General features: G+C 40.5%; 2 protein-coding genes across 5 annotated transcripts in view; one reads left to right on the top strand and one right to left on the bottom strand.

Annotated features, from left to right (window-relative positions):
* Nucleotides 1-9,004, bottom strand: part of ANLN (anillin, actin binding protein) — a 49,580-nt gene extending 40,576 nt beyond the window's left edge. For all 4 annotated transcript variants that reach the window (XM_049093805.1, XM_025464624.3, XM_049093806.1 and 1 more), the window contains exons 1-2: nucleotides 8,870-9,004; nucleotides 1,889-2,042 (exon numbers count right to left, since the gene is read on the bottom strand). In XM_049093805.1, the coding sequence (XP_048949762.1) occupies nucleotides 1,889-2,042; nucleotides 8,870-8,887 (172 nt within the window). In that variant the 5' untranslated portion in view covers nucleotides 8,888-9,004. The remainder of the gene's footprint in view (nucleotides 1-1,888; nucleotides 2,043-8,869) is intronic.
* The window catches only part of MATCAP2 (microtubule associated tyrosine carboxypeptidase 2), a 61,959-nt gene continuing 54,220 nt past the window's right edge, over nucleotides 8,810-16,548 (top strand). The window contains exons 1-2 of the mRNA XM_025464630.3: nucleotides 8,810-8,950; nucleotides 14,200-14,269. Of these exons, the coding sequence (XP_025320415.1) occupies nucleotides 8,840-8,950; nucleotides 14,200-14,269 (181 nt within the window). The 5' untranslated portion in view covers nucleotides 8,810-8,839. The remainder of the gene's footprint in view (nucleotides 8,951-14,199; nucleotides 14,270-16,548) is intronic.

Below are 16,548 nucleotides of genomic sequence, written 5' to 3'. Positions count from 1 at the left end.
CTGCCCCTCCCTCCCTGCTTTCTCTCTCTCTAAAAAATACAAATTTAAGGGACTCTTGGGTGGCTCAGTGGTTAAAGCCAAAGCCTCTGCCTTCGGCTCAGGGTGTGATCCTGGAGTCCTGCGATCGAGTCCCACGTCGGGCTTCCTGCATGGAGCTTGCTTCTCCCTTTGCCTGTGTCTCTGCCTCTCTCTCTCTCTCTCTCTCTCTCTCTCTCTCATAAATAAATAAAACCCTTAAAAGTATATAAATAAATAAAAATTTAAAAGCAACTGAATTATCCGGTTAATACCAAGCAAAGCCATTGGCACAAGTGTTTTCATATTTTCATAACATTTCACCCTTTAAACTGCCATTGACACCTACAAAATAAATTAAAAAGTCTTAAAATAAAAAGGAGTTACCCAAACATAAGGCATATTATTTCTACCCAAGACTGGATTTTAATATATCTCCTGGGAAATTAACATTTTAGGATAGAAGAATGTAAATTGTGTATGAGGCCAGTTTCCCTGGCTGTCTAACTCAGTGTTCTTGTTCTGGCAGTACCCAAAGTACTCTTAAGCGGGAGTCGTGATTGTCCTCAGAGGCATCAATCTAATCAAATTTACATCATGAAACTTTCTCAACTTCTGTAACTCACTTCTGGATCTATTTTCTATTAACTCATCCAATCATTTTTTAAAGTGTTTCTACTTTAGCATGCATTGCCAGCTGGAAATACAGAGTTCTTCAAGTTTATAGTTCTTATATAAGTTCTTATAAATATTTCCATTGAAGCATCAAAACATAGTTCCAACCACTAGTTTTAAAGTACACAGTACTCAACATTTGAGTGTATAAACCTGTGTCACAATGAAAAACAGAAAAAGATCCTGGACTGGAGCTAGACCTGTTTTCCTGACCAAATATCATAAATATATGTATTATATACACCACATATGCAATATATATACCATGTATGTCTGATATATATACTACATAATGTGTGAAATATATGCCACATATATATGTGTGATATATACTATATTCCCTCCTTTCAAAATACATAAATATATGAAAATAAACTCCCATTCTATAATTAGCTTACAAAATAATTATAAGCCCACTCCATGCCTGCTTCTTGGGGAGTCTGCTTCTCATTCTCCCTCTGCCCCTCCCCATGCTCTCTCTCTGTCTCTCAAATAAGTAAATCTTTAAAAAAAATAAATAAATCTATGCTAAGGAAAATTATTATCTGCAGATTATTCCACACTCTAGGAGAAGACTAGGTGGCTAACTTACTGATACAGGCTGGGGGTGCCAAGATTAGGTAAGAATAAATTAAGTTTCCAGGTGAGTTTAGGTTGGTTTTGTTTGTGTATATTTATTTGTTTTTGTTTAATTCACCAGTTCTTAGATTAACAGCCTATACCTTTAGCCTAGCACTAGAGAGCTGGTTCAACAGATAGAGGATGAAAAGGCTCATTAAATTTCCAGTATCTAAGCAAGTCTGCCTTTCATTACCCTGTTCATGCCAGAGACCACCTGAACTTGGTGGTCAGCTGTTCTGGCACTGTTGGAAGATAAACTTCCACACCACCAAGGTGTAAGTGTTCCCTGCTCCTTTACTTTTCTTCCCTTGGGTGTTTTAAGGGCAACTTTGAGTTGAGGAAAATAAAGTTCGTCCAATTAGTTTGAAGTATTTGTTGGATACACTGCTCTGGCCTGGTAGTTCTAGGCCTAATACAATAGGCCTGTATTAGAAGAGAAGGCTCATCTTTCCTCCAGAGGTTATTACTACATATGTCTCCCAAAGACCTAGGTTTTTCTACATGCATGATAAAGTGTTTGGAGTTTATCTCCTGTGAAGGATGCAAATTTTACTTTTCCCCCCACAAAGTCTTTTACCTTCACTGCCAGGTAGGGGTTGTTGGTTATTTGCTTCGGAAAGCGGCTCTCTGGCTCTCTTGGCATGAGTCATAGACCTTGCTGCTGCTGTGGGCCTCTCGGCCATCTTTCTCTGAAGGTTCTCTCGCCTGGCACGGGTTCGTTCAAGCAGCTTCTACATATGTAGAGCAGTGTTAAAAGACAAGCTTAGTCAAAAGTTCACAAAACTTGAGGTACCTTCCAAAATCACCAACTGCCATATAGGGTAACAGTTAAATATATTTCAAAGGTGAAATCCTAAGTAATTATGTCAAAATTCACTAAATAAGCATCCCAAAGTCAAATTACGGAGGTAGTATGAATAAAATATGTAAAATTGGTTGTATGAGATTTTTTTTTAATTTATTTATTCATGAGAGGCACAAAGATAGGGAAGCCGAGGCAAAAGGAGAAGCAGGCTCCCTGAGGAGCAGGGAGCCAGATGCAGAACTCGATCCCAGGATTCTTGGATCACGACCTGAGCCAGAGGCAAGTACTTAACCGACTGAGCCACCCAGGTGCCCAGTTGTCTGAGATGTAAAATGGCCAGAAGTTGCTTCTGCTTTCATCAAAAAGGTAGAATCCATTTCCACACCCTTGCATTGGGCTGGCCTTATAATTCACCTTGACCAAGAGACAGTGGCGGAAATGATACTTCATGACTTCCAACTCCGGGCCTCAGAGGTCTTACAGTTTCTCTTCTCACTCTCTTGGAACACTACCACGAGGTGGAGAAGCCCAGGTCAAGCCTGCTAGAGACACCGCCCCCAGCTAGCATCAACCACCAGACCTGTGAGGAAGGCCATTTTAGACCATTCAGTCCCAGATAATTTGCCAGATCACTGCAGACTCCTGCATGACCCCAGGGGACACCACTGGAAGCACAGGCTAGCTGAGCCCAACACAAATTGCCGAGCCACTGATTCATGAGAAATAACATGGTGGTTGTTTTCAGCACTTTGGTGAGGAGAATTAGAGTCTGCCAAAGATGTTCATTTCCTTAATCCCATGAGCCTGTGAATATGTTACCTGCAAAAGGGACTTTGCTGATGTGATTAAGAACCTTGAGATGGAAAGATTATCCTGGATTATCTGGGTGGGCCCAATGTAATCACCATTGTCCTTACGAGGGAAAAGAGTCAGGAGGGTCGGGTATGCCACCAAAGAAGCAGGGTTTGGAGTGATGTGATTGGTGGCTCTGAAGATGGAGGAAGGGACCACTTGCCAAAAAATGCAGGTGGCCTCTAGAAGCTAGAAAGGTGAGGAAACAGAGCCTTCAGAAGGAACACAATCCTGCCAACACCACCTTGATCTTACCCCAGTAAAATCCATCAGCCTTATGACCTTCAGAAGATAATAAATACATGGGATTTTAAACCACTAAGAGTGTGGTAATTTGTTACAGCAACAAAACTAATACACCCACTAAGATTTGGTATAATGGTAAACAGCAAGAGATAACGGACATATTTAGTCCTTTGAAAACGTGACCTTTCCTAAGATGACAAAACAAACAAAACCACCACCACTAATAAAATCCCGTGTTTTATTTAACTATCAATATATAATAAAATAATTTTAAGTTGGTATCTTAACCATTCCATAAATTCATGATTACTCTGTTCTTACCCTGAATCTACTAATGCTTCTGTTCAAATCAGTATGGTAAAACAAACACAAGACCCTGTAAAACATTTCTTTTTCTTTCAAAAGTACACAACTAAAGGAGGCGTGCAAAATTATTGGCTGGAATTTATGGGCAGCCCAGGTGGCTCAGCGGTTTAGTGCGCCTTCAACTCAGGGCATGATCCTGGAGACCTGGGATTGAGTCCCAGGTCAGGCTCCCTGCACGGAGCTTGCTTCTCCCTCTACCTTTATCTCTGCCTCTCTCTCTGTGTGTCTCTAATGAATAAATAAATAAAATCTTTAAAAAAAATTTTTTTCTCCACTGGAGTTTATACACTGCCCTGAACACAGATATAGAGCTAGTATAGACTAAAGGAATTACACACCCATTTGATCTTTTTAATTTCCTCAATTAGAAGAGAATAAGTTTTCTTTAAAATTCCTCTGAGTATGCAAAAGAAACATGAACTAAATTTGGAAGAAGGCACAATTTTCCACTTTTCTTAGGAATGATTTCTCACTGAAATAAGTGACGCTAAATTGAAATGCTATGTGGCTGAAAGAGTTAATTTATGAACCAAATGCCTTCCAAAACACAAGACCTTCACCCTTTAAAAATCTTCAACAAACTCAAAAGTGATATTGTTACATAAATTCATATATGTAAGAGAATTTCCCCCATGATAAAATGTATCACTCCTCAGATACAAAACCAGTCTAATTTTATTCATTTGTGGACATGCCCACATTCCATTCTGGTCAGTTAGAATACTTGTGAGTCAGTATATCTTCAGTTACTATGAGTAAGAGGTTAGTCACAAAAGAATGTGGCTTTGCCATTCAAACATACACAAGAGCTCTACTGTCTCCATTAGATTCAAAGATTTCAAAATTTAAAAAAAAAATAAAATAGATAAGCAAAAGTTCCCTAATCTATAAAATAAACACTGAAGATTACTTTAAAGGAAATTACATATCTAAGGAACGTAAACTCAACAGTTCAATAAACCTAAGTCTCCACAATAAGACATCAAGAATTCAAGGGTTCTTTATTTACAAGGTACATTCTTTCAAATATCACACCTCCTTCTTCAAATAATAGAGGCGTTAAAAAAAATGCAATAACTAATGGAACCAGAAATAAGACATTCCACATGGATGAATCTGAAATAACTGAAGCTTATAGTCCTTAGCCACTTCTGCCACATGAGAACCTGAAATCATTTCTGACAGAAACCTTTCTAAGAGGTATTCCTGATTTCCCTACCTTCTTAAACAGAATAGACTCAATATAAATTAACTTCTTATTTCCAATACGCTCTAGCAGCAATCTTTCCCAGGTCAATGCAGAGATTTTCATTTAACTCTCAAAAATAAGAGAAACTCTATTCAAAACAGTAACCGCATGTTCATTTACTCATTGCACAGAAGATGCCTTACAGAATATTTTAATTGTGGCTTTTCTACTTTAGGGATCCTACACAGAAAGCTCCGACTGGGCACACCTATCTCTGGGGTCCCCTGTGGCAGTCTTGGACTGGAGTGATCATTCTCCAGGAGATCCTCAAACTAAGAGGCTGACACTAATGTTATGAGCAGTCAGTTAATGGTTTTAAATTAACCTAACAGCAAGCACAACAGCACTACCGTTTACACAAAGTACTTTCCATGTCTGCACACAAAAACTCACTTCATTTTCAAAATTTTACTTGGCAGGTTCTGTTTTTTTCTGTTTCACAGATGAAGAATCTTAAGCACAGGTTAAAAAATAAGCCATAGGTCACATAGCTAAGAAGTGGCAAGATAGAATTCAAAAACCAGGCCCCAGAGTTTGGGCTCTTAATCACTTTGCTATACACTATTATAAAGGGGTGCCTGGATGGCTCAGTCAGTTAAATGGCTCAGTTCAGGGTCATGAGTTCAAGCCCTGCATTGGGCTCCACATTGGGTATAGAGCCTTAAATAAGCTGTCTTTTGACTAAATTCAATTGCTCTTTTTAAGAACTTATTATCAGGAGAACTAACTTCATACCAACATAACTTTTTAAATGTTATCAGCTGGTCATAATAATAAACATCTGCCTTAACTGCTTATTCGTCTTCATGGACATCAAGATGGCTTATTTCTGGTTGGTCCAGGAAGAATACAGAAAGACATTGCCCTGTGGACCTTGTCTAGATCCTGATTCAAACAAATTGCAAAACCATGAAGCACTTAAGGAAATCTGAACATTGACAGAATATTTGATATTAAGGAACTGCTGCTAAATGTTTAGGTGTGATAATGGCACTATGATTATTTTTTAAAGTGCTTAGTGTTTAACGATCAATACTGAAGTATTTATGTATGAAATTATATGATCTCTACGATTTGCTTCAAAGGATTCAGTGGGAGGGATTAGAGGGGAATACAGTGAAACAATATGACCATGTGTTGCTGGGTGAGAAGCCCATGAGGAGTTATTATACTTCAATAATTTAATATTTTCTACAATAAAGTTAAGAACATTGCTAAAATGTTCTTGCAGTTATGTTATATGTAATTATTGGTTTGTAAAATAATTTGCATGGGGCAGCGTGGGTGGCTCAGTGGTTTAGCACCGCCATCAGCCCAGAACGTGATCCTGGAGGCCTGGGATCAAGTCCCACGTCAGGTTCCCTGCATGGAGCCTGCTTCTCCCTCTGCCTGTGTCTGCCTCTGTCTTTCTCTCTGTGTCTCTCATGAATAAATAAATAAAATCTTTAAAAAAAAAAAAAAAGACAAAAAAATAATGTTCATGGAATGGCTCTTTTCTTTATTATTTCAGCAGAATGTTATTGGATGCCTTGATGTTAAGGAAACATCTCTGAAAAGGACAGAACAGGCCTGCCTTTATGAAGCTCATGTTCTGGCAAGAATTATGTCCAACAGGTAAGTGCAAGTGAGATGAGCATTGTGAGAGGTGATCTGCCCTCCGAAGAAGGAAAATCAAAGTGAGAGCTGGAGGTTAAATCAGTCTGCCAAGCGGAAGGAGCAGGGAGAGAAGAGTGTGCCACACAGCACCAGCGACAGCAGCGGGGAGAAGCAATGCCCAACAGCCCTGATGGAGGAAAAGAGTTTCGGATGGCTGCAGCTTCGTCAGCCAGAGCTACCAAGAGAATTAGCCCTAATGCACTGACATTACTGTAATGAATTAACATCTCTCCTGTGCTTGTAGGATGTCATGGTTATGAATCACCTTTGGGAAAATTAACAAAATAGTCTCTCGAATCATTTTGTGGTTCTGATAAGGAACTCTGGTTGAGAAAATCATTTTAACTTATCCTCAGTCCTTTTAGGACAAAGAACTGTTGCAGTTCACATTCCTGTGCAAAAATCCGATGAATGCTATAATTAAACACCTAGTCACTGGAACCAATTCAGATAGTGCGCTCATTACCAATTAAGGAAGAGATGTCAAAGTTGTTTACTCCAACAGTAACTGCTCTTTCATAATATAAACCATACAGGTTTCTGAGCACACTCTAAAATGGAAGATTTCTTTCGAATAAAAGTTTCTTTCAACTGAGATCTAGTAGTAGCTTTGGAATGACATTTTGAAGTAAAACGAAATACAACTTTCAGCCAACTTTCAAAATGCTTTGTTCCTGCCAGTGACTTAGGAGAATAAAAGGAATATTCAGGACACATAGGGCAAATGTTTTAAGGAATCCTATTCTAGCCTAGTAACATAAAATGAAATATCCTCTTTAACTCCAAAGTACGTGAAAAATAATACATGGCACATGAACAGCCCTATTCTTTAAAACTAATACAAAAATGTGTTCTGGGTATTCTCTTAGAATCCTTCAGGAAGGTTAACAAATTAATGTTTTCCCTTACATGATTGAGAATTTGAAACCAAAACAAATACTGTTATGTTTAAATACAAGTAAACTGTAACTGTTGAAACTTTTAGCATCTTAGGCTTAAGGAATTGTACTTCCCAAGGCATTTAAGTTTTTGAATCTAGCAGAGACGTTTTAATTTTTTTTTTTTTTTTTACGATTTTATTTGTTTATTCGTGAGAGACACACAGAAAGAGAGAGAGAGAGAGGGGCAGAGACACAGGCAGAGGGAGAAGCAGGCTCCATGCAGGGAGCCCGATGAGGGACTCAATCCCGGGTCTCCAGGATCACACCCTGGGCCGAAGGCAGGTGCTCAACCACTGAGCCACCCGGGCTGCCCACGTAGAGACATTTTTAGGCCTACTTTGCAACAACTCAAGAAATTAGGTCTGAACCTCGCATAACCACCTAAAGAGGAACTGTCCTGCAAGAAAAGGGGGTGGACAACTGGCAACACGAAACCAAGCTGAGTATATCCATGTATGTTCTCAACAAGACTGGCCAAGGAGAGAGAGAAATAACTGACACAATGACGTAACGAATCCATGTTCAATTTCCAAAGGACAAAAGACGAGTAGAGTATTGCTTGTAACGTGATGCTCCATACACACGAAGAGGTTTACTATTTCCTTACTCTGCTTTAAAAAAAAAAAGAAAAATTGTTGGCTACTAATTTTGCTGGTGCCTGTTGGACTCGCATGTTTCCTCCCCGTTCCTGGGTCAATCCCGTGTCAATCCCGGGGGTTGGGACGACTTCTTCCTCATGTAGCAGAGCGACCCGCTCTAAAGATGCTGTTGACGTTATCGGAACGGATGCAATGGTTTCAGGTACTGGCTGATGTCAACGTTTGGCTGTCATTTCCTTTTTCCTTTTTAAAGATGTTATTTATTTATCCACGACACAGAGGCAGAGACCCAGGCAGAGGGAGAAGCAGGCTCCGTGCAGGGAGCCCGGCCGGGGACTCGATCCCGGGTCTCGGGTCACGCCCCGGGCCGTCCTGCTCGCCCGCCGCGGTCCACGGCCCACGAACCCCCGCAGGCCCGCTCCGCGGCGGCGGCGGCTGCACCTGCGCGGAGTCCTCCAGCCCCCGACTCCACCCTGCGCCCTGCCCGCCTCGCGCTGCCAGCAGGCCCAGGTCCGGGAGGGACGGGGTCCTCCGCAGGACAGCGCGCCTCACCCTCCGGATCGGGGCCGCGGGGGCTCCGCGCTGCCGCCTCGGGGGCCGCAGCCCAAGCCCCCCTCCCTGAGCCGCAGCCGCCGACCCGAGCCGCCGCAGGGCGGGGGGCAGGGCAGGGCAGGGGAGGGCAGGGGAGGGGCGCCGGGCCGACCCCCGCACACCCGCTGCGCACGCGCGCGCACGCGCACGCGCCCTCCGCCCGGTGCGCCCGGGGGTCGACGGGCGGTGGGAAGGGTCGGGTCGGGCCGGGGTCGGGGCGGCGATGGCAGGCTGCGCCCGCAGGCTTTCTCACCTCGGTAAACGGGTCCATCGCCCCGGACTCCGCGGCTCGACTGCGCGACGACGCCGGTCCAAGCTCGGAAAAGGGAAAGAAGTGAGTCTCGGCTCCGGGCGCCGCCGGGAGAGACCCCGACGCTCCCAAACTGCTCCTGCCGCGCGCCCCCTCAGCCGCCGGGTCGGACTCGGCCTCCCGCCGCCGTTCGAATTTGAATTTCAGCGCCGGTGCAGCGCGCCTGCGCGCCGGGCGGGGGCGGGACGCGCCTCTGCCCGCCCCGCCCCCCTCCCCCGCCCCGGGTCACGTGGCCGGGTCCGGGCCGCCGCCCCTGGGTCGCACCCCGAGCTCGGGAGGCCGCGGGCGGCGGGAGGCGCGGCGCTCCCCGGCGCAGCCGCCTCCGGGCCCGAGGCCTCACCCGACGCCCGCACAGCCCCGCAGCTTAGGCTCGCAGCCCGCGGTGCTCGCACCTTTCCCGCCCGACGTCATCGCTCCCCGGGGGGTTCACGGGGCCGCGCGGTCGCGATCCCGCGGGCCTGGGGGCCGTCCGCAGCGTGCTTCCCACCCTCCCCGACGGGGACTGTCGCCCAAAAGCGGACATTCGGGGCGAGTGGCCCACCTAGGGCGCTGGAGACCTTTCCCATCTAGGAAGAGACGACTTGACATTAGCAAGCTGCGGGTGGAATGTTCATACCCCACCCAAACCGCCCTGCCTCCTTAGTTTAGATCCCATCCGAACCAACACAGTGTTAGGCCTGGAAGGATGAAGAAGCCACGCATCCACCTTGGCTCTTAACAGCCAACACGCGGAGACCCTGGGACAAGGAGCCCTTTGTCCAAGAGGATGAAACACCCCGTTCTCAGCTCAGGGTCCCCCTTTCCACCAGGTCAAGCTGTGTCTCAACGACCGTTCTTTACGGATGGCTCAGAATTAATTGCAACATAGGTTATGCAATTACTGTATCCGATTCATTTCTCCTTTAGCAAGTCCGTGTTAGGGCATGTAGAGGCAGCAGTTGTGGACGTGTTGGGCTGAAAAGCAGCACCCTGTAGACCAAGGAGTGACTGACTGCCTAACGGCTGAACAAACCAAAACGGTTCCTCCCAAGTTTAGACGTTTGGGTATGTTTAATGACCTTTCCATCTTATCAGTCAGTAGACTTTACCAAAAGTATTTCCCTAATAATATGTCTAATGGGAATTTTGATGCTGTAGGTTGTAAAAAAGGAAAGAGAGAGAGAAAGAAAAAGAAAGAAAAGAATTGAATTCTGAGTGGAGTAGGAAGAAATTAGGATCTTGGCTCTACCGGGACCCTGTGACCTTAGGCAAGTCATTTAAAAATCCAGTGTTTTTAAGACCTTTAGGGGGAGTCATGGACCTTTTGAAAATATAATTAAAGCTGACCCTCTACCTAGAAAAATGCCCATTTAATCATAAAGTATTTGACACAGAATTCCATGAAGTTCACGGTCACCAAGTTAGTTTATGGTTTAGCCTCTCTGGATTTTAGTTTACTCATCTGCCAAATGGGAACAACCAACTGCCCAGTTCTCCGCAGAGTCTTTAGGAGGATCAGATGAAAAACCGAAACAGATCCCAAAGTATTCTGTAATAGCGACTATAGCTTCTACCCTCCCCCCCAAGGGTTTGGTATTATCAAATTATTGATATTTAACTCAAAATACACTAACTTAGGAACCAAAGAAGAAAAGGTGTTTGAATTTTTTTCACTGCTAGACAGGGGAAAGGATGTGTGTGTGTGCATATTGGAAGGGAGGGGGAGAGTGTGTTTTAAACAACGTTGGAAAAGTCTTTAGAGATTTATGTAGTCTGTGTGCCTTCCCTCTTCGTCTTCTGCGAGCTTTACGGTCCTTACAACCAGATTCTAGTCAAGACTAAAAGAGGTACATGTACAAGACTAAAAGAGGTACATGTACAAGACTAAAGGTACAAGACTAAAGGTACATGTACAAGACTAAGAGGTACATGTACAAGACTAAAAGAGGTACATGTACAAGACTAAAAGAGGTACAAGACTAAAAGAGGTACATGCACAGTGCAATATAACTCGTCCAAATATTTAGTTTATCTTTTGTCATAATCCCCTTATATCTTTGGTCTTTACACTGATAATAATAATGGTGAAGGTGATAGCAACCCACCAAAACAGTCGCTACGACTTTTTAAACAGCCCCAGCTGCCAGAAACTGCTAGATACTCAAATCTACTCTTCTTCAAGTACAGCGATTGTCACCTGACAAGTCTTTTTTTCTATTCTACCCCGTTCTTACTTCATTTTTCAGTTTATAAGCTGAAATTACTCTTCTCCTTTTAAAACTTCTGTTATATTTCCAGTTCACAAAAAAGTAATGAATAAACAAAACCATGTACCCACCACCTAGTTTAAAGAGATATATAATCTTATACTTGAAGTCTCTTGTGTATCCTTTCTTAATTCCATTCACCTTCTGCTCCTCAGGGGTAAAAGTAATCTGATTTTAATGTTTATCATGCTCATGAAATTCATGTATTTTTATTACATCTACATATATATCCATAACAATATATTGTGATCTGAATAACTTTTTTTTTGCTGTATGTGCCTTTCTGCAGTTATTAATCTTTCTACTAAGTATTCTTTTTATGAGATTCATCCTCACCAATAGCCACTTTTCATTCAGTTTCATGGCTGTATTATATTGTGTGAATATACTTGCAATTATGTATCCATTGTCCTATTAATGGATGTTTAGCTCATTAACAATATTTCATTCCAAAGATTCCATGATGCTATATTTTTATGTCTCCTTATATACACATGCAAAATTTTTATCTACAGTAATATACCTAGGAATTATTTTGATAAATATATTTCAACATTATTGCCAGATATTAAAAATAAATTTACTCTTCAAAATGATTGTCACAACTTTTACTTCAGTCAGCAGTATATGAGCAGCATGTCTGCTACTACAGTGCCTCCCTAACACATAGTTACTTTTTAGATTTTGCCATTCTAGTCTGTGTGCACTTTTTACTCCTGAATTTGAACATTATTTCATGTGTTTATTGGCCTTTCAGGTTTCCTTTTCTGTGAATTTCAACTCTATATCTTTTGCCTATTTTTCCACACAGTTTTTTCTTATTGATTCACAGGCGTTTTGTTTAGCATTTTCTGGAAAAATAACTCTTTTTAGCTTATAAATATCTTTCCTTAGTTTATGGTTTATCTTTTCACTTTAGGATGTCTTGGATGTGCAGAAATGTTTAATACTAATGTAATTAGATATATGTATATTTTCTTTTAGGGGATGTGCTTTTATCTGTCAAGAAATCCTTCCCTACTCTGAGTTTATAAAAATGTTCTCCCCTATTTTCTTCTAAAAATTATTGTTCTCATCATTTTGTCCTTAAATTATCTGGATTGATTTTTTTTTATTTGGATAACCAAATGTCTTAGCAACACTTATTTGTCCATTCTTTCCCCACTGACCTATATATATCAAGTTTTTGTGTATATGTAGGTGTATTTTAGAGCTCTTTATTCTGTTCTCCTAGTTCATTTCTCTATTGTTCCCATATCAAACCATCTTAATTATAAGAATTGATATCTGGCAGGCAAGTTAATAATTAACTTGGCTTGGCTAATTGACTTAGCTAATTTGGCTTCTTGCTTTTACAATTTATGGCCAAATTGTCAAATTCCACACAAAGGGGGAAAAAATCCTCTTGATATTTTTATTGGAACTATGTCAAATTTATCACATAATTTAGAGAGAGTTGGCATCTTTGTGATATTGAGCCTTTCCATTTGTGAAGATGGTAGATCTTGATTAACTTAAGTCTACTTTAATATTTTCCAAAAATATTTATAATGTGCTTCTGTACAGATCTTTAAATTTATTCTTTTGTATTTTTGTTTTTGTTACTACTTTTACATATGATATCTTTTAAATTATTTTTAAATAATTACTGGTATTTAGGGACATAATTGATTATTGTAAACCTACTCAACTATCTTTTAGTTTTAGTAATTTATAGAGAAGGATCTTTTTAAAATGTAAATTATGCAGTGTCAATTCCTTATTCAGAGTTAGTTCGTACCTTCCATTGCAATTAGAATAATATCCAAATTATTTATCATACTACAAAGCCCTAAATGATCTGAACTGTTTTCTTCTCCTAATACATGCCAAATATCACAGTACTCTCCCTTTTTTTCACTAGGCTCCAGCTTCATAGGTTTTTTTCCAGGACAAACAAAAAGACAGATTCCTTTCTTCAAGAATTTTCCACCTCCTACATACTCCTCTTTAGATCTACCCACATCTGGCTCCTCATTAATTGAGTGCTTGCTGGAATGTACTACCTCTCAAAGAAGACTTCCCTAATTGGGTGGCCACACTCTTTCTTTTGGCCCCTTCCCAGTCACTTTCCATCCTGTTACCGTGATTTATTTTTTTCACTGCAATTCCACTTATGTGGAATGATTTTTGTTATATATTTATGTTTATTTCCTGTCTGTCCTACTAGAGTATAAGCTATGGGATGGCAGAAGCATGTCTTACTTATAGCTGTAACCCAGCACCTTCTGGGAATGTGAGTTCGGTTGATGTTTTCTGACTGAATGAGTTTAAGATAACTATTATTCCTATTTTAGATATAGGAAAACTGAGATACAAACAGGCTGAGTGATTGGACCATCACCTAATAATTTGAACAAGATCTCGGTGACTTCAAATTCTAGACTGTTCATACTCTTGACATTTCAGTTCATTTATTTTTTTGGATCAGCGAACACACAATAATGATGTAAATGTGCCCTTGAGCTATAGCTAAAGGCCTGAAAATAGCAACCATGCTTTTCTCATGGAATTGTTTTCTCAAAAAAAAAAAATTTTTTTTTTAATTATTGAAAAGAAGTGTGTGCTGTAATCACATGATTATTGGTATAGACTATGCAGCTTGGTTGAAATGATGTTAATATTCTAAAAGTCATCAGAAGTGTCTTTCCTGTTTTTAAAATGAAAACCACAACCTCTCAAGTTATTTAGGTAAAGACCACAGCTTATTACATTAATTTAAGAATAGAATCAAGGCGATGTAGATTCAAGGTGACACTAGTAAATGAGATTTGTGCCTTCTAAGATCCTTTTCAACAAAGGAACTAATTATCATATCTTTCACAGATAAATTGTGAAAAGCATTTGAAAAATTTGAAAGCATTTACTCAATAAAGACACTCCCAATGCTATTTGTATATTTACAGTTAATTTTTCAAAATACATTCACATTCATTCTCTTTTTATTCACAGAATGATACAATGATGTAAATATTCTTATTTTTACAGGGAGAGAAAAAGCCAAGGTCTAACCACAAGGCAGTAGCAAGAAGGATTAAAGTCAAGTTCTCTACTTCAGGTTATCTGGCTGAAGGGCCACTTCTTTTACACATTTACTATAAAGAAATAAGAGCCATCAAAGAATGTTATATACATGTTACTGAAAAGGGATATCTTATTTATTATGATCTCTGCTATTAATGGTCCTTAGCATCAGATTTTTTTTTCCTTTTCTAAGTTAATCAATGAAACTGTTTCATATTCCAAAGTGAGGGAAAACAAATTGTCCTTTCTGACCATATTATACTGTTCTTAAAACCCAATGTAACTATAGTCATACCATTCTCAAAATTCATATAGCTTTAATCTCCTTTTTACTTTCTCAAGTAGTAAGTAAGGGTGTTAAGAGAATTCAGATTTAAAGAACTACAGCAAACCCTTTCACAAAGAGGAACAATTCCTTTATGTATTTATCACACTATAATTTATATATTGATAACTTTACCTTTTCTTACTAGATTTTTTAAAGCTATATTCACAGAGCCTATTTTTAAATTTTTTAAATGATCCATATTAAAGAAAAGCAGTTCTTAAATATTACAAAGTAGCAGAAGCCGATATTTCTCTTTTTTAAAGATTTTATTTATTTATTCATGAGCGACACAGAGAGAGGCAGAGACACAGGCAGAGGGAGAAGCAGGCTCTATGCAGGGAGCCCGATGCGGGACTCGATCCCAGCACTCCAGGATCACACCCTGGGCCGAAGCGAGGCGCTCAACCACTGGGCCACCCAGGCGTCCCAAGAAGCCAATATTTCTTAAATATAAAGTCTCTCTAATGGATATCAAAAATAAAATCTTAAATTTGATGCCAGAAGAAGATTCATTGTCTTCCATTTATATGTCATGAACTTCATCTTCCAAACACATCAAAAATTTCTCTTCACGTGGTACTTTTAGACCATGGTTCTACTCTCTCATTAATGCTTCCAAATTTTGGCATTTGTGACATCCACTTTCACTCCTCACTTCCTTGCTTCTCACAATCAGACACCATCCTGGTCTTCCTTGGCACCATTCATGCCTGACATGTAATAGGCCACCGAGAAATGTTTGCTGATGAACTCTCAAGAGACTGCAGTCTCTGACCTCACCATTCCTCAAACCTTCCAAACTGACTGACCCCCTCCTCTCTTCTGCTTAGCCATCACAGGTATGGCCATACTTGGCTGCTAGTCAACACTTGTAAGTGCTCTATCTCTAAGATTTCAAACCCAAAAACTGGAATCCTGATTGTAATCTCAAATCTTTACCTCTTCTCCACTGCTGCTCGCTCTTGCTAAACCCACAAGCCCCCCTAACCCTAAACTTCAGTCCGTTCTCCTTATCTAACTTTTGGTCAAATGAAAAATGCTATAACCTGTGCTCTGAATTAGCCCTGAACTCCCACCTTGCTTTTTTCTATGAAGTCATGTGCTAAGTAAGTTCAGTCTATTGTGAAAAGGATGCTAAGAGAAAAGGGAGTTTAAAAAAAAAGAGCTGGTAAGGATCACCTGATTCAGCCCTTTAAAATAGTACATGAGGAAAAAGATGATGACTAGTCTTTTTCAGAACCTGTGATTGACCCTTTCCAGGTCTCTCCCCCAAACACTGCCCAGGCTCCTTTATGTCTTACCTATTCCCTACCCAGCCAGGCCCCAAGAGAAACTATTTCAGTACCATTTTCCTTGGGCCCTTGTCCTTGCTGCATTTATCTTGCCAATTTCTAATCTTCTGTTTTTTCTACTTTTCTTGGCTTGCTGAGCATTGAGCCACTTCCATTTCAAATTTATCCTAACTAGATGTTTCATGTTGCTTTGGAATCCTTTCTTTCTTACCCATTTGAATTCCTTTCAAATTATCAGTTTCCCATCCTACTCTCTTACTCTCTGCAAATGAGTTTACTGCTCACTTTGCTTAATGTTTAAAGCCAAGGAAAGTGCTCAAAGAATAGAAAACTCTCAAGCATTTGCTATTTCCTGAATATACCATGCTCTGCTACATCCATGACTTTCTCACTTTGATCTTGCTACTGAATTGCCCTCACAGCACCTTTGGATATCTATATTAGGCCAGCTGAATATCATGTCTTACAAGGTTCCCCACCTAGTTAATTTTCTACTTTAGTTCTCAATTTGCATCACTTTATTTTGATATAATTTCAGACTTAAAAGTTGCAACAGTTTTATTCATATACACATAGAAAAAAAGAATCTCAGGATGCCTTTCAATCAGATTCTTAATATATTAACATTTTACTACATTTGCTTTGTTCTCATTCCCTCTCTCTCTCCGTACATTTGTTCTCCTTCCCTCTCTC

This window comes from Canis lupus, chromosome 14 (genome assembly GCF_003254725.2).
Source record: "Canis lupus dingo isolate Sandy chromosome 14, ASM325472v2, whole genome shotgun sequence".
Classification (NCBI taxonomy): Eukaryota; Metazoa; Chordata; class Mammalia; order Carnivora; family Canidae; genus Canis; species Canis lupus.
This window is presented reverse-complemented; position numbering and strand designations above follow the sequence as displayed.